We start from the raw sequence: 16249 nt of genomic DNA on the forward strand, positions 1-16249 counted from the left end.
GAAATGGCCCGGGCATGTGCTATAAAAATGTATAACTGCCATAACAAAGTACTTTACAGCTCTTAAGACTTATACAATGGGTAGCTTTTATAGCTAAATTCTCCCATATTTGCTCTAATATATATTTTATTTTTCTCTTCTCTTGTTTCCATTGAGATAATACAGAATGCTTGTGAATGTGTTTGAGAAAGAAGTATAGGCTGAAAACCAAGGCTGCAGCACTGTGGTCCTGGAACACTTTTAAAAAAATTCTTATATAACACACATGATGTGCTAGGCAACATCTTTTTGTATTTAAACCTCTGCCTCCCCCATTGTCAAAATAGCTTACATGTATTTACCCTTTGGCTCCAGCAGCATCCCCCTGAGCATTTCCAGTGTGTAATCTGGTGCAAGAAGAGTGCAAGGTCCTACATCTAAGTGTTTACTGGTGTCCCAGAGCTGTGGGGGAGGGGTGCAAGTGAGTAAATGGAATTAGACAGAGTAACTGACATGAGTAGGGCTGAGCATAACAAAAAAAAAAAAGAGCTGAAAATGCACAAAGAAATTGGTGGTTTGTCTTGTTAAAGTGGTTTCCTGAACAGTGGAAAACTTTCTGTGTTTTGTTTTGGTTTTTAACCATCCAGCAGCCACTCCTGCAGGCCAGAAGCATCTTGTTTTCCTTAACGGCAAGTCTATATGCACTAATCATACAACCAATTGGATCTGAAAGGGAGAGACTGAGCCCTTGGCATTAACTCTATTGGCAGGAAGGGGAAGTGTACAACTCACATGAGTGTATTTTTTCTTCAGCGCTTCCTAGGCAATGGCATTGGCATTCACTGGCTCATAGGGAACAAACTGTAAATGGTTTGCTTTGTTTCTGGGAGGCAAACAGCCAATGGCATGGTACTGGAAGCTCTAGTGCGGCCATCCATTTCTGTGCATTTTTACTCACCATGCAAGGAAAGGTTCGCAACTTGCATTGTGGGCATACACATGTGGGTTTGAGGAGGGAGGGTCTCCTTGAGCCTCCAAGTCCCCAGCTGCCACAAAGGCTCATGTTACGCAGATGTTTTTTTCTTTTTTCTTTCTTTTCTGTTACTGTTCTTTCAACCTAGTGGTCTCAAACAGCCGCTAAGAGTTTATATTTAGGTCATTAATGGGAAACTACTCCCATAATGATAGAGTTTATGCAGTTGCTTTGTTATTTTTCTGTATTTCTATAACGAAAGCCAAAAATCCAGTGATCCTATATGTGACCTATCCATCTTCATTGCTCAGTAGTCTAGAAGTCTCAGCAGTTGGAGAAACAGTATCTTTACTAATTAGTGTGGAAATCAGCTCCTGTCTAAGTTTTAAAAATTCAAGACAGCTTACAAGTATATGGTCAATGGATTCAATATGATTGAGGTCACAATTACATGTTCCCTCTGAGTACGGAATACCAGCGTATCTAACTGACAAGATTGCAGAGAGCAAAGCATTAAGACATGCCAATATAAAGATGCTTCTATATTCAGGATATGTTAAATCTTTGGGATATGAACTAGTAGGAGAATGCCAACTGTGAAGTTCGAGCAAACTCTTCTTGACCTTAATGATATGCGGTTGTAATCGTGGTATTTCAGATAAATTCCAATCAGATGTCATAGCTCATCTACATTTGCTTTCCCCATCAATTCTGTTGACATCCCTATGCACATTACCCTGTAATTCACCACCAATTTGTCCGAGTTGCTCTTATGATTGTCTAATTTAGTAAGACCACGCAAACTTAACTCTGGATCTGATTGCAAGATCTTTAGCTTTAAATTAAATGCCCTCCTCCATGCCCTAGCTTCATGAGAGATTTCACCCACATCAGGTTTTAGAAGAACACCGGCCACACATTTGGCCACACATTTGCCCCCAGTATAATACAAAGGAACTTAATTAGTGGTTGATCAATATCCTCAGTAACATCTTCTAGCCATACACCAGCCACATATAACAAACGACCAGCTACCTTAGAATTAAATACTCTAAGTGCTAAAGGTACATATTGTCTCCTTGAGGTATAAAAGATTCTAGTGATTACTTTCCCAGTGCTGTTCACAGCTCTTATTACCAATGTCATATGAGTTCTCCATGAGAGGTCAGCAGTACACCCAAGTATTTAAACTGAGGGCCAAGCTACAAGTGACGAATGACACTTGAATGGCAAGTGTATTTCTCCCTGTTCACTTGCCCTCCACTCAATCCACTTGCCGTTCAAGTGTCATTCGTCACTTGTAGCTTGGCCCTGAGTGACTTGTTGCATAGGCAGACCAGCCGTGGTCCATTTATAGTCCCTTACTTTCTATTTTCTGCTAAAAACAACAACCTTAGACTTTTTAAAATTAATTACCAAACTTTCTCTACGGCAATATTTAGAAAATAAACTGATAAGTTTACGCAGATGCACTATCGATCTAGACAACAAGACAGTGCTATTCACATGTAAGAGAACTGGCAGCTTCACCACTGCAAGATAAGGCAAGTGGCAATCCTCTTGTAACAAAAAGGAATTAAGATCATTAATATATAAATTAAATAACACAGGGGCCAAAATGCATCCTTGCTTAACACCTTTAACCACCAAAATAGTGTCTGTCGGTACCCTTGAAGGGCCACACCTAATTTGGGCTGTTGGATGATCATAAAGTTGATGAATGAGAAATAAGAGATGTTAATCCATAGTTAGTTTCCTCAGTTTTGCCCATAGTTTATCTTTAGGTAAAGCATCAAAAGCATTTCTGAGATCCATGAAGTTCACACTTAAGGATCCCTTCTTATTACCAGTATATGTATCAACAATGAACTGTAGAACGTGGCAGTGATCGATTGCACTCGCTCCCCTTCAGAAGCCCAGTTGTACTTTCCCCAAGATTGTCTTGCTTTCTAACCAACCCACCAACCTGCCATACAGCAGGGATGAATATAATTTACTCACAACTGATAACAGGCTGATATAGCGGTAATTACAAGGATCTGATGGGTCTCCTTTCTTGTCTATTGGCAAAATGATAGCATGATGCCAAATCTTAAACATTCAGCCTGTATCATTAACTTGTATAAAAACTGATGCCAAAACTTCTGCTCACCAAGTTGGATTTGATTTAAATAATGCAAGGGGGATCATGTCAGGGCCAGGAGCTTTACGTGGCTTCATTTGCATTATTAAGATTCTAACTTCTTCAACTGAAACAGGAGGCCACACATTAGCATCAGAAGATAAAGCCAGCTGAGCATTTGAGTCAACCACAGTTGGATCAGAAAACAAAACTCTAAAACGTTCTTTCCAACAGTCACCAGAAATATGATATGAAACCAGAGGCCTAGAGTTAATTTTTTCCACTATAGTACTCCACAAGAGTTTATTATCTTTCTGTTTAGCAGCCCAAATTATACAGTCCCACTCAGCTGCAGGGCCTTCCTTTTCTTAAATTAAACAATAGCTTTGTATTCTTGCTTTAGAAGGAGTAGATATGGTAGTATTTGCCTTGAGTTACAAGTTTTAAACTGGCAGTGCATATAGCATATTGCACGTTTAAATGCTTTATAGTCTGTATCAAATCACAAGCTTCCTTTTACGGCACCAAAAGAACTTTTGGCCAAACAGTCAGATTTATACATCAGTTGAAATAAATCTATCAAACCCTTTAAAATGTCTAAAAGATCTGAGGTGTTAGTGCAAGTGGAGATCAAAGTCTTGAGGAAGATTGCTTTGGGATGGGTTATTAATTCTTCAACTTTCATCCCTGTAGTTTTACTCCCACACAAATGTCTAAGTTTACCATGGATTTGCCTAAACTGCAGGGACTCTTGGGATGGATAATTAACTTTGCCTGGGACCAAAAGAACAATTTCTAAAGGGAGATGATCACCCCCTCCAGATACTCAGTTGTTCCAAGAAATTCAATTAAGCCAAACAATTCAAAGGAGACAATAAAATAATCAATAACGCTAGCACTGCAGTTGTTTATACATGTATAATCCCTACAGTTACCAACTTGAGGGCAACTGTTGACAATCATCAAGCTGTTATTAGTTATTAGGGAACCTAACCCCCCCCCCTGTGTTTATCTTAATGTCTTTTGACTTTCTTACCCTGACAAGGAAATTAGCTGCAGATTGGTCAACAAAGTTCTAAGGGAAAGTTCTTCATTGACAGTCTGTGCATTCAAGTTGCCAGCCACTACAAACATAGCCCCCGGATATAAAGAATTAATATACTGAAAGTATTCATTGAATTTACTCCAGTATTTAGACAGATCAATGTTATGCATAGCAGGAGGGTTATAGATATTGATCACTATAAATGAGAGATGTTGCAAATTAAGGGATGGGAGCAGCAACATGGTACTTTGCTTGGGGTGACTAAGTCTCATGAACTGGTGCTGGGTGTAAGCCTTCATTCTACACTCTTTCTCTGACCTGAAATGGCTCCACATGTCCCAGTTAGGGACAAATATATGGGTTCTCATTAGGACCTATGTAAGGATCTGTGTATTTACCCCAACAGTACAACTAGAAACTGCAGGGCCATTTCTAGTTCAGAAAAGGCACAAGGGACACCCCATGTGTTCAAATTGGGACACATTCTGCTTCTTTTTTAAAAAAAAATACAGCTGGGACGGCTCATACATTGGGCTTTCAGCATCACATCTGGTTTAGCTCTAAATTAACAACAGAAGAAGGTTCTAGCAGTGTCTTCTGTGTGTTCATTAGAAGGTTTCAGGACAAAACTGGTGGGTGACTTCAGTTAGCAGCCCCCCCCCCCAACACACACAGTGACACATGCCACTATCCCATCCAAATTTTAGTTCATCTGATACGTCTTTTCAGATTTGTCATAGCATTCAGGGAGATTCCATCTCATCAGAAGAAAGTCAACTGTCACATTGGAAATTGAAAGACTGAAGTAACTTTGTTCTGAATTCAGTCAGGAGAAAGTAAACTTTTGAAACTAATTATCTGGTGCTGATAATTATCCCCTCTGCTCTTCCTGTTTGTAATCATAAAGAAACAGGGCAGAATATGTGAAGTATGGTGGTGTATGCATATTATTCCTATTCTGTAGTCATTTGACTGGCTAATGATCAGTTACTGGGTCAATTCAAGTTATTAGCTGCTGATGCTTCCCTCTGTTCCACAGAGAGAGGGTGCACAAGCAGGGAGCCCTCCGCTATTGAGCCTGATACACCCTGACAGAGATGAATGCCCCCATTGGGGGGGGTGAACCGATGGCACAGACAGGGCATCCGTCCACCCGCTCACCCAACTCCCATGTCTGTGAACGGACAGGCTGGCACCCCACTTGCAAATTTCCCCCCTCCCCCCTGCTCTGAGAAGCATACACCCCCTCCCTGAACAGCTAGATCAGAAAGGCAGCATGAAGCTGACAGTTGTTACAAGGGACAATGTTTGACAACTGGCAAGAAGGAAGAAAGAAAAAGAAAGAAACTATCCTTTTAAAAGAGACTTAATATGGGGCAAATGGGTCATTTATTTTTTCCTGGCATCAAAGTAAGTAACATCACTTAGTAGTTGGCCGTTTCCAGACGGCTTACCTGCCTCTGGAACGTCGCACCATGTTGCGGGAAAAACGCGAAATATCGCATTTTCTCGTGCGAGTTTTGCGCAAAACTCGCGCGAGAAAACGCGACATTTCGGGTTTTCCCCGCAACATGGCGCGACGTTCCAGAGGCAGGTAAGCCGTCTGGAAACGGCCTTTGCTGCAGAGCAAAGTGATTATAAAGAAATAGCTAGAGGGACCAGTTTAAAAGCTGGCAACTCCACAGGGGAGACATGGCAAGTACTGAAGAGAATACAGCAGTGGGCTTAAAATGAGAATTACTTTTATACAAAAAGTTCAGCTTTGCCAACCCACCCCCAGTTGGAATAAAGAGGCAGACACAAGGCTTTGGTACTAATGGGCCACTTTTATTTGACAACAACAATTAAAGGTACAGGTCAGCTCCTGGGGTCACCCCTGGACCTCTGCCCTGACCTGTCTGGTGAGACCTGCTGCCTCAGGTGCAAGCCATCCATGCTCATGGCTGAGACTGCCAGGTGAAGTGATTCTCCCCCTTAAAGCTCCAACTGCCCAAGACATGAAGCCTGGGAGAGGCCTAGCTTGTCCAGGGATTCCCCACCAGGAACTCTGTCCTCGCAACTGAGCCATGAAGCAGCCAGCTGCTCCTGAAAGACCCCAATTCCCTACCAGTGGGGATATGTCAAGGGTGCTCACCAGCCCGCTGACTTTTCCTAAACTCTATCCTGCCACTAAGAACCTATTTGCAGTTCCACCTTGAACCAATTACCACAACCCCACCATCCAGAACAAGGTATTTTGTTCTGTGGCATTTTCCTGGTCAGTGCCCTCCTCTAATCATTACCATCATTTTAGGCATGAAATTCCCTCTAGGTACAAATGCTGTGGTGGCCCAATTAAGAACAGGATCAACATGGGGGAGGAGGGGTTCCTATTCTTCCCACAGAAGTGTTTGGGCTGTTGAAAATGTCGCATCAGCAGGGGGAACTGGAGCCCCTCCTTACCTATACCTTGGTCCCAATCAGTAATGGACCCCATGGTATTTGTAAAAAGATGGAATTTCACCCTTAAAGCAGCAGCAGTATCATGGTGGTGGATCCAAGAGATACCCCCATGTCTAGTCGATCCCTGCTTGTGTAACTAAACCTTTGGATGCCACTCCATTATTTAAAATTTATACTTAAAGGTATGTTTATTGCATGTAAAATTACTGTCTGGAATGCATATAAAATAATACAATAGGTATACACAATACAAACAAATCTACCTCCTAACAGTAAAAAGAAGAGAACCAAAATACTTGACCAAATTATAAGCAAATATAAAAAGAAATGAGAACATGGTTATTCATAACCCCTTCTGCTCACCAAGACTAAAATACCCTTCGTTTCTCTATAGAATTGTCTTCCATTACTTAATCTCAGGAGCATATATTTTTCTTTAATTTGATCATTTTTACTTTAGAAATTAGAGAAGTAATTAAAAGGGCTGTAATCTACGTTCAACATATCATCATTAGGATAGGAAGCTCTTAAGAAAAACAAATCACAAGGGAAAACCAAAGATCTTATAAAAATAGACTCCTGTTAATTTGAAATCTTCATTCCAAACTGTGGCTGTTTTTGCTTTGAAACATGTTTGTAATATGTATAAGAGGAAAAGCCTCACCATAATGAACATCCTAAGAACAAGTTTTGGAGTCTCCAAGGCTGGAAGGTTGACCAAAACTCAAAAGTATATTGACATCATTACTGAAGAGGCTACAACATAAATAAGAAATCTGAGCATTCTTTGCTTAAGGTAAACAGTGTCTTATGATGCAATACTAAGAAGGGGTTATCCAGTCCAAACTTACTGGAATCAATGGGCTTTGACTGCAGCAACTCTTCTTAGGACTGTACTGTTAGTTACTGTAGGATATTGTGCTTTTATCTTCATAGTATTTGCATCAGAAGACTAGCTCATTCTGGTTACAGCAGTTTATTGCAATTTTGTCACATCTGGATACTTCGTGTGTGCTGTTTGAGAGCTGGTGTTAGTTGCTGTGTTATTGTCCAATGAACAGTAGTATGAGCCTATGTCTATTAAGTTAAGGGAATTAACATTGTTGTGGAGAGGGGTAAAGGGCAATATTTCTCAGGAGGCAAGCAAGTAGCAGCTTAATTTTGCCAACTTTAAGATAGCATTTTAATGTGTATTTTTAATAGTGTTGTTTGTTATACATTTCTTTATTTGCAATATTTTAGGAGAACAAACTTCAGGCCCAGTAGCACCTTAAAGACCAACTAGATTTCCACAGTATGAGTTTTTGAGAGTCAGAGTTCCCTTCATCAGATACAATTTTTTAGACTCCCTTTCTTTCCCCGCCCCCCCAAACACACACACATCTAACACGCCTAGGCTGCTGCTCGTTTCAGACTCAGAAAGTTTTGTTACAAGGGCTGAGTAGACAAATATGCCTAGTTCTTGCTCTATGGTGACTTAAATTGCATCTTTTAATGTTGGTTCCACATTAAAATTACATAATAGAACATATTCTTATGTGCATAAAGGGACATTTTATTCTAAAAGCCCTTTCTTCTTTTTCTTCAATATGTTCTGTGCTTTAGGGTAGAACTATCATGGCAATACCACTGTGTTCCAGCACATTAACAGTACCTTCACATAACTGTGAGTCAGCAACACACACATGCTCATACACACACATACACACAATGCTGGAATAGTTTTCAGATCATTCATACCTTCCTTACTGCATTTCCTGTACTCACAGCTCTTATACTTGTGGGACACATGATCCATTTTTCTGGTTCAAAGGAGCCCCTCCCTATTTCACCAGTGGAAAAGTTTGTAGAATAAAACAATTTTAAGGCCATAATTGTCGCTACAAAACTGGAATTAGGTATGTCTTTTAGCATTATAGTGCACATTTTTTTATTTTACTTTTGAATCTTCCAGATAGTCCTGTTTCTACTTTTTGTAAATAAATACTTCCTAGATAAGCAAAAAAGTATTTGTTTATGCTGCTCTCAAGAAACCATAGATTTCTTAAACAATGTTCTAAGCAATTTGAAGCTGCCCAAGATAAATGTTGTGTTTGATATTCGAAGTACAAGACATTTGCTAAATGTCTTAGCAGCACAATCTTCAAAGCCCTTTACAGATTGGGACCGGCGTACTTGTGGGACCGCCTCACCTACTATGTCCCATTCAGGGCCTTGCATTTTGTGGATATGGAGTTTCTTTTTGTCACTGGCCTACGAGACATTCTTTTGGCCTCGACCAGGGCCAGGACCTTTGCAGCCCTGGCTCCAGTCTTGTGGGACACGATCCCAATTATGATACAGGCCCTGCGGGACCTGTTACGGTACTGCAGGGCATGCAAAATGGATATGTTCTGCCAGGCCTTTGGTTGAGAGCCAGCGAATTGTCCCCTTCCTGTTTTCCACGTCCTGTGCTCCGCTGGCAGCTGCCCTGGGCTGTACTGCAACTATGTACGTGTTTTTTTAGATATTTATTATAGCCTGAGTTGATCGTGGTGACAGTTGTTTTGTATTGTTTTTATATATGTATATGTTTTTAATTTTATAATATATGTTGTTAGCTGCCCTGAGCCTGTTCGCCAGGAGGGCGGGGGATAAATTAGATTAACCTTTCCAGTCAAGTCAATGGGCTTAAATGGGTGTAACTCTACTTAGGACTAGGAAGGAAGGAAGGAAGGATACTTACTTTTGTTTGATCAAAGGGATATAATGAAATAAAAACTTTTCAGGATAGTCTAGGTTGAGAGTCTGGCCAAAAATCTTATAATGGGTGGGGCCCAGTGGTTCTTTTGCTACTCAGCTCTCCTCCTCAGTGCAGCCCTCTCCCCATCTCAAACGATGTTTTTCATGCAGGTGCCATTATCCCAGTATCTCCTTATTTCTGGTTAAAAAGGGATCCTTTTTCAGTTTCTTACCAGTGAAAAATCTGGTTGGATCACATTCTGTATGTTTCTAGGGTTGTTAAGTAGATGCAGAGTTTATTGTCTATAGCCATAGGCCGTAACAAATTTTCCAAACATCACATCAACTAATAAACATTTAACTTCCAGTATCACAATTTAAAAAGGTTAATTAAAATTAATTAAAACAGTACAATATACCAAACTATCCCAGGGGTCATGAAACAGACTCATTCAGTATTACCTTAGATCTTATCTTCTTGGGCTGCAAGGGCAAACTGAGAGACTCTGTAAGATACATTATTATCTGTGTCACATAACAAGAACACAATCTTCTCGATTTCAGAATATGTGTTTGTGGCTGGTAGGATTCAAGCCAAGAATTTAGCTCTGGGCACACTGTATAATGGACAGTAAAGTAGGTAGTGGGGAAGGTTCTCCACTGTAGATGATCCACAAATGCAGCTGGGTTGTTAAGTAGAATTCTCTTAATTCCTCTTTCCTGAGTTACTCCCTGAAATCCCGCAATTATTTTTTATTCCTACTTTTAGGAATGTGAGCAGGGCCAGCGCGCCCATGGAGGCCAGGTAGGCGGTGGCCTCAGGCGCACGGGCACTGGAGGGGCGCTGGAGGGGGTGTTGGGGGCAGAGGCGTGCACAGCGAAGCTGGCATGACAGGGCCGCCTGTAGCTACTGCTGCAGCCAGCCAGCCAGCCAGCCCCTTGCTGCCGCCACCGCCGCCGCCGCCACACACCTCAGCCGGGCGCAGTCTCTGTGCGCCGCTCGAGCAGCGGCTCGCGGCTTCTGCGCCCAGCTGGGGCGCGCGGCGGTGGAAGCACGGAGCTGGCTGGCTGGCTGCAGCAGCAGCTGTAGCCAGCCACGCCAGCTCAGCTGCGCGCTCCTCCGCCCCAGCCGGGCGCAGAAGCCGTGAGCTGCTGCTGGGGTGGCGCACGGAGCAGCCTCCGCGCGCCGCTCCAGCAGCAGCCCGCAGCTTCTGCGCTCGGCTGGGGCATGTGACGGCAGCGGCACGGGGCTGCCTGGCTGGCTACAGCTACTGCTGCAGCCAGCCACCTCAGCTCCGCTGCACACTCCTCCGCCCCAGCCGAGCACAGAAGCTGTGAGCTGCTGCTGGGGTGGCGCACGGAGCAGCCTCCACGCGCTGCTCCAGCAGCAGCCCGCAGCTTCTGCGCTCGGCGGTCCGCGTGCAGCCCAGCCCCCCTGTGGTGCGCGATGATGTCATCACGCCTCCCGTGGGGCGCGTGCGCGCCCGCCGCCGCAGGCGCTAAAACCTCTGGCGCCGGCCCTGAATGTAAGTCAGTTTTGAATCGATTCCTCTTTCATGAAAAGGAAGGTTCAGTTTAGATGTCTAAGAAGCAACGTATGCATTTATTTATATACTATAAGCATCATTGAAAAATTAAGAAACAATTAAACACAAGCCAGGACTTTGAAAATATCCTTGCTTTTACCCTTTGTATAATATTGCAGTGGCACAACAGGCAGAAATCCACAGGTAAGGAAATCAACACTCTCACTTGATTTAAAAAATCCCCTCAAGATAAATAAATGAGAAATCAAAGAGGATTCTTCATTTGAAAGAGGAAAAGATAATAAGAGGAACCAATTGCTATATTTAAGAAAGAAAAATTTGGGGTAAGAAATCACACACATAAACACCAATAACAACCCTATATGTTTCAAGCCCTGTAGAGTACACAAAGTGGTAGTGGTGGAGAGTGCCCTCAAGTCAGCGTAATATATGAAAAATCTGGCCATGTACATGCAGATATAATACATGATTATTATGATTACAATTATTATTATTAGGTATCGAGAAAAATTAAGAACATGCTAACTTTAAAAATTAGTTCAGGAGGCAAAAAATCCAGAAAGACTAAGGAATATAGAAAGAGGCAAAACATAGAAAAATCATGAAATTATATGAAATATCTGAAATCTACTGAAGAGAAGCTAATTTGAATTAATAAGGTCTTAATGGATATTTTAAATGAAAATGGACTTCTAATTGAATTTTCACTAACTAATTACTTTCCTACACTTGATCTTAGCCAAAAGGCAATACATCCCAATCTTCTCTGATCTTGGAAGCTAAGCAGAATTAGGCATGGTTATTACCTGGAATTATGTTTCAAGAAAAGATCTGCTTATAAACATTTGCAAAAAAAAAAAAAAGCGGGGGATTACTTTCACTTCAGAACTGTAAATGACTATTGTACCTTTTCATTGTATAGTAAAGTGTTCTTCAAATTAATAAACTATAAAATATCCATATTCTAATTCACCCCAGATGCAGATTGCCACTTCGGAACAATGGAATAACCACACTGCCATAACGGAGTTCATCCTGCTGGGATTTGGAGAAGATCATGAGTTCCAGATTGTTCTTTTTCTGTTGTTTGCGGTGATCTACATTCTTACCCTGACAGCAAACATCCTCATTGTTATATTGGTGGTGTCCGATCAGCATCTTCACACACCCATGTACTACTTCCTAGGGAATTTGTCCTTCTTGGAGGTCTGTAATAGCTCAACCATTCTGCCCAAGATGCTGGCAAGATTCTTAACTGGGGACAACTCCATTTCTGTTTGGGGATGTTTCACACAACTGTTTTGCTTTGGTTGCCTTGCCGGTATTGAATGTTACCTTCTGTCGCTGATGTCTTTTGATAGGTATGTTGCTATATGCAAACCACTTCATTATGCAACTATTATGAATGGCAGGATCATTCTGTACCTTCTAGTAGGTTCTTGGCTATGTTCAGCATCTATTTTAATTCTCACCATATCTATGATTTCACAATTATCTTTTTGTGGCCCCAACGAAATTGACCACTTCTTCTGTGATTTCAGCCCACTACTCCAACTCTCCTGCGGTGACATAAGCCATATCAAATTATTGCCTTTCATATTTGGACCAATTGATATACTACCTCCATTCATATTAACCATCACTTCTTATGTTTGCATAATTACTGCCATCTTGAGAATTTCATCTGCCACTGGTAGACAAAAAGCTTTTGCCACTTGTTCCTCTCACCTCATTGTGGTCACTATTTTCTATGGGACACTAATGATTGTGTATATCTTGCCAAACACCAGCACACTCAGAGCTCTTAAAAAGGTATTTTCTATTCCATACACTGTCCTGACCCCTATGGTGAATCCCCTCATATACAGTCTGAGAAACAAAGAAGTGAAGGAATCTTTTAAAAGGACTGTACATAGATTCATCTGTTTTAATGAAATTAAGAAATTTTAGTATGAGAAATAACCTGGGAATGTACTATAAAAATTAATAACAGCTATAACAAAGTACTTTGGTCCTCTTGAGTCTTACCAATGGGTAGCATTTATAGCTATATTAATCCAATTTTGCATTACGGTCTCTTATTTTTCCTGTTCCTTATGCCCATTGAGATAACTGGATGGACAAGACATGTTCTTTTGAACAGTTGTTCCAATAGCCGTACAAATGGTTTTCAAATACTATTACTTCAACTTTTACTATTCTGCTACTGAAGCATTTCTTTTTAATCATGTTTTTAAAACATTTTCAATGTATAATCAGTGCTTTCTATACTTTTCCTTTTAAGCAACGTGTTAGAATAAATGCATACAACACCATTAAAAGAGATTAACTGAAAATAGTTCAATTTTCTATAATAATAAAAGGATCCATCCCAGCATACTTCATTCCATCCTTCTGTCCCGAATGTCTGTCTGGGGCAAGTATAGCTCCTCAGCAAACAAAGTGAGGCACCTCAAAATTGTTCAGTGGCTTCAGGATGATGGAAGGAGTTGCAGTGCTATTCAAGAAGGGAATCAGAATATCCTGGCCCACATAATCTCCTGAAGCCTCCATCCCCTGCTTTTTGCATTCAAAGCCATGGTTGTCTCTCGCAGGCATAGTCATTTGAAAATAAAGTCAAGACTCTCAACATTTTGCTCAGGCTTTAGAATTATGGTAGGAGTTGCAAAATGAAAGCAACAAGAACATCCTTGTTACAAACAGAATTGAAATTTCAGTTGGTTCCAGCAACCTGGCCCTCCTCTTCCAGTGCCCCATGTGAATCTGTATATTGCTCATGAGTCATGGCTGAACCAAATATAAAAAATATTTATTCACATTTATTTATATTATTTATATATTTATTCATATATTTACCCGTTTCCTTTTACGTACATAATCCTATGATTGTTTTGTGACTTATCATGAATTAACTGTACATTTTCTGTCTTTCATCATCTGGTTTATGCTAAAATTGGTAATGGTTTGCATGAGTGTGATAGGTATGTGAGTATTTATGTTGTGCATGGAAAACAAAGAAACACAGGCACCAAAATAAATAGAACTGTTTTATGGAAAGGAAGAATATGTTTGGCTGTTGTGGGTTTTCCGGGCTGTATTGCCGTGGTCTTGGCATTGTAGTTCCTGACGTTTCGCCAGCAGCTGTGGCTGGCATCTTCAGAGGTGTAGCACCAAAAGACAGATCTCTCAGTCAGATCTCTCACTCAGTTTTGGTGCTACACCTCTGAAGATGCCAGCCACAGCTGCTGGCGAAACATCAGGAACTACAATGCCAAGACCACGGCAATACAGCCCGGAAAACCCACAACAGCCATCGTTCTCCGGCCGTGAAAGCCTTCGACAAAGAATATGTTTGTCTGTTAGTAAGAAAGGTTAAACTGATCAATTCCTGCAAAGGAGACCCTTTGAAAGATCAAAACATTTAAACAGCACAGCTATTTGCTGCCCTAGTCGGAAGAAAGAGGCAGACACAGGTTTTGGGTACTAAGGGCTACTTTATTAAAGCAACAACATAACATTAACAGCGGCAACAAGGGGAGCTAACTAGCAGAACAGGTCAAGCCAGTGGTCACCATGGGACCTTCTCCTTGAACCTGCCTGGGCGAGACCCACTGCCCCGGGTGCGAGCCATCCAACGGAGATGGCTTGGGCCTGGCTGGCCAGGTGAATGGTTCCCCCCATAAAGCTCCAAACACCCCAAGCCATACAGCCTGGGATAAGGACTTGTCTGGGAGGTCCCACCAGGCAGTCTGCCCTCGCAGCTGAGCCGTAGGGCCGCAGCCGCTCCTGACAGACCCCAATTCCCCACCAATGAGGATGTGCCAAGGGTACTCACCGGCCCGCTCTCAAATCCCAACTCTAACCTGCCACCGACGAGGTCAAGCCTCTGCTTAGGCCTCGATGCCCCAAACGTGGCGCAAAGCCTCCAACAACCCCCGCCGCTAGTCGTCTAGAAATATGTTGTTGCCTTTAAAAGAAAGATGAACTCCATCACCTCGGTAGAGGTCTGGCAGATTAGCCCTTATACCGGGGTGGGGCAAATAAACCCCCAACCCCTTCTCCAAAGCCTTGTGCAAAGCCTTATTGGCCTTATAACATGCTCCCTCTATGGCCTTATAATCCAAGGCCTCCCACCAACCCCTCCTGGGAAGTATATCGGACCACATAAGTAAGACACCAGGCCAGCGCTTGCCTATCAACTGCAAGTCTGCCTGTGCCTGCAGTGACAGGGCCTTGCCCTTCACCAAGCCCAAGTCATTACCCCCCAGGTGAATGACGAGAATATGAGGCGGAGGGGCACACCTCCCCTCAAACAATAGTGAAAGCAGGCCAGGCCAACACAGGCCTCGACGGCCCTGCCACTCCACCGTAGCCCACCAGCTCAGGCCAAGCTGGGACCTGAACGCCGTCCTCTTAGCTTGGTGGGCATCCCAAAAGATGAAACTGTGCCCGCAGATAAGGATAGAGCACCTTCCTCGACGCGCCACAGCACCTAAGAAAAGACAACAGTTAAAAGACTATAATGGCCCTGGCAGGGGGCGCACATAGGACCTGTAAGCCAAAGACCTCCATCGGTCTACCCGCTGGATAGCTTGACCAGAATAACCCATTGCAGCGGCCATCGAGGCTGCTCCAATTCTAAAAGAGTGCGTGCCAAACCTAAAACCGGCCAAACCAAGCTTGGCGAGAGCCCGCGTGGTAACGGCCCAGATCTGAAAATGAGTAAGTGGAGCCCCATCACTGTGAAGGAACAACACCCCGGGTTCATCCCCACGAGCCTCCAAATATGCTCTCAGCGCAAGCACAGGACAGAGCTCCTTATCAGCACAGGAGCCCAGCTGCACCACCGAACCCTTCCGCAGCTGATCTGTCTTAGATCGCCTAATGATGACTGTTACCGTATCCCCTGTCAACTTAACATCTCGGGCCAACAAGGCCTGATTTGACCTGTCCCTAGCTGACTGGACCACCAGCTCACTTACCCGCAGTGCACCAAAGAAGGCAATAAGAGCTGCTGCATGGAAGAGCTTGGCCTTGAATTCAGAACGACATACCTCAGCCCACGTAGCCCCCAACCCCTTGAGAACGGCCGGGGACATAGGCTCCCTATCATCCTCCAGAGCTCCCAGCTCCCACACCCATCCTTCTAACATTTTGTGGACTCTAAAATCCCCTGTAAATTCCTGCCAGCTGCGAGCCTTGCTAACAAACACCAAGGCTGCCAGCTGTCCTCTGATTGTCCTGGGAGCACAACCCTTACCTCTACGATTGACACAGAATTGCAGTATGTGCTCCACTGGAATCGGCCACAATTGGGGCAGCCCAGCCCCAAGCCGAAAACTGGCAAACTGCTGAACGGTGCGGTCATATGACCTCCGGGTGCTGGGGGCAATGGCTAGCGAAATGGCACGCTGAACCTC

At 42.9% G+C, this 16249-nt stretch overlaps 1 protein-coding gene across 1 annotated transcript; it reads left to right on the forward strand.

Annotated features, from left to right (window-relative positions):
• The first annotated feature begins 11807 nt into the window (after positions 1–11807).
• Positions 11808–12779, forward strand: LOC129339258 (olfactory receptor 10A7-like). Its single transcript, XM_054993850.1, has one exon. It carries the CDS (start codon positions 11808–11810, stop codon positions 12777–12779), a length of 972 nt encoding a protein of 323 aa, XP_054849825.1.
• Positions 12780–16249: the final 3470 nt, after the last annotated feature.

The sequence above is a fragment of the Eublepharis macularius genome, chromosome 12, assembly GCF_028583425.1.
Source record: "Eublepharis macularius isolate TG4126 chromosome 12, MPM_Emac_v1.0, whole genome shotgun sequence".
NCBI classification, from domain to species: Eukaryota; Metazoa; Chordata; class Lepidosauria; order Squamata; family Eublepharidae; genus Eublepharis; species Eublepharis macularius.

What these genes read in the sequence shown, in the direction of transcription:
- LOC129339258 (XM_054993850.1), top strand. Translation starts at nt 11,808, where the DNA reads ATGCAGATTGCCACTTCGGAACAATGGAATAACCACACTGCCATAACG.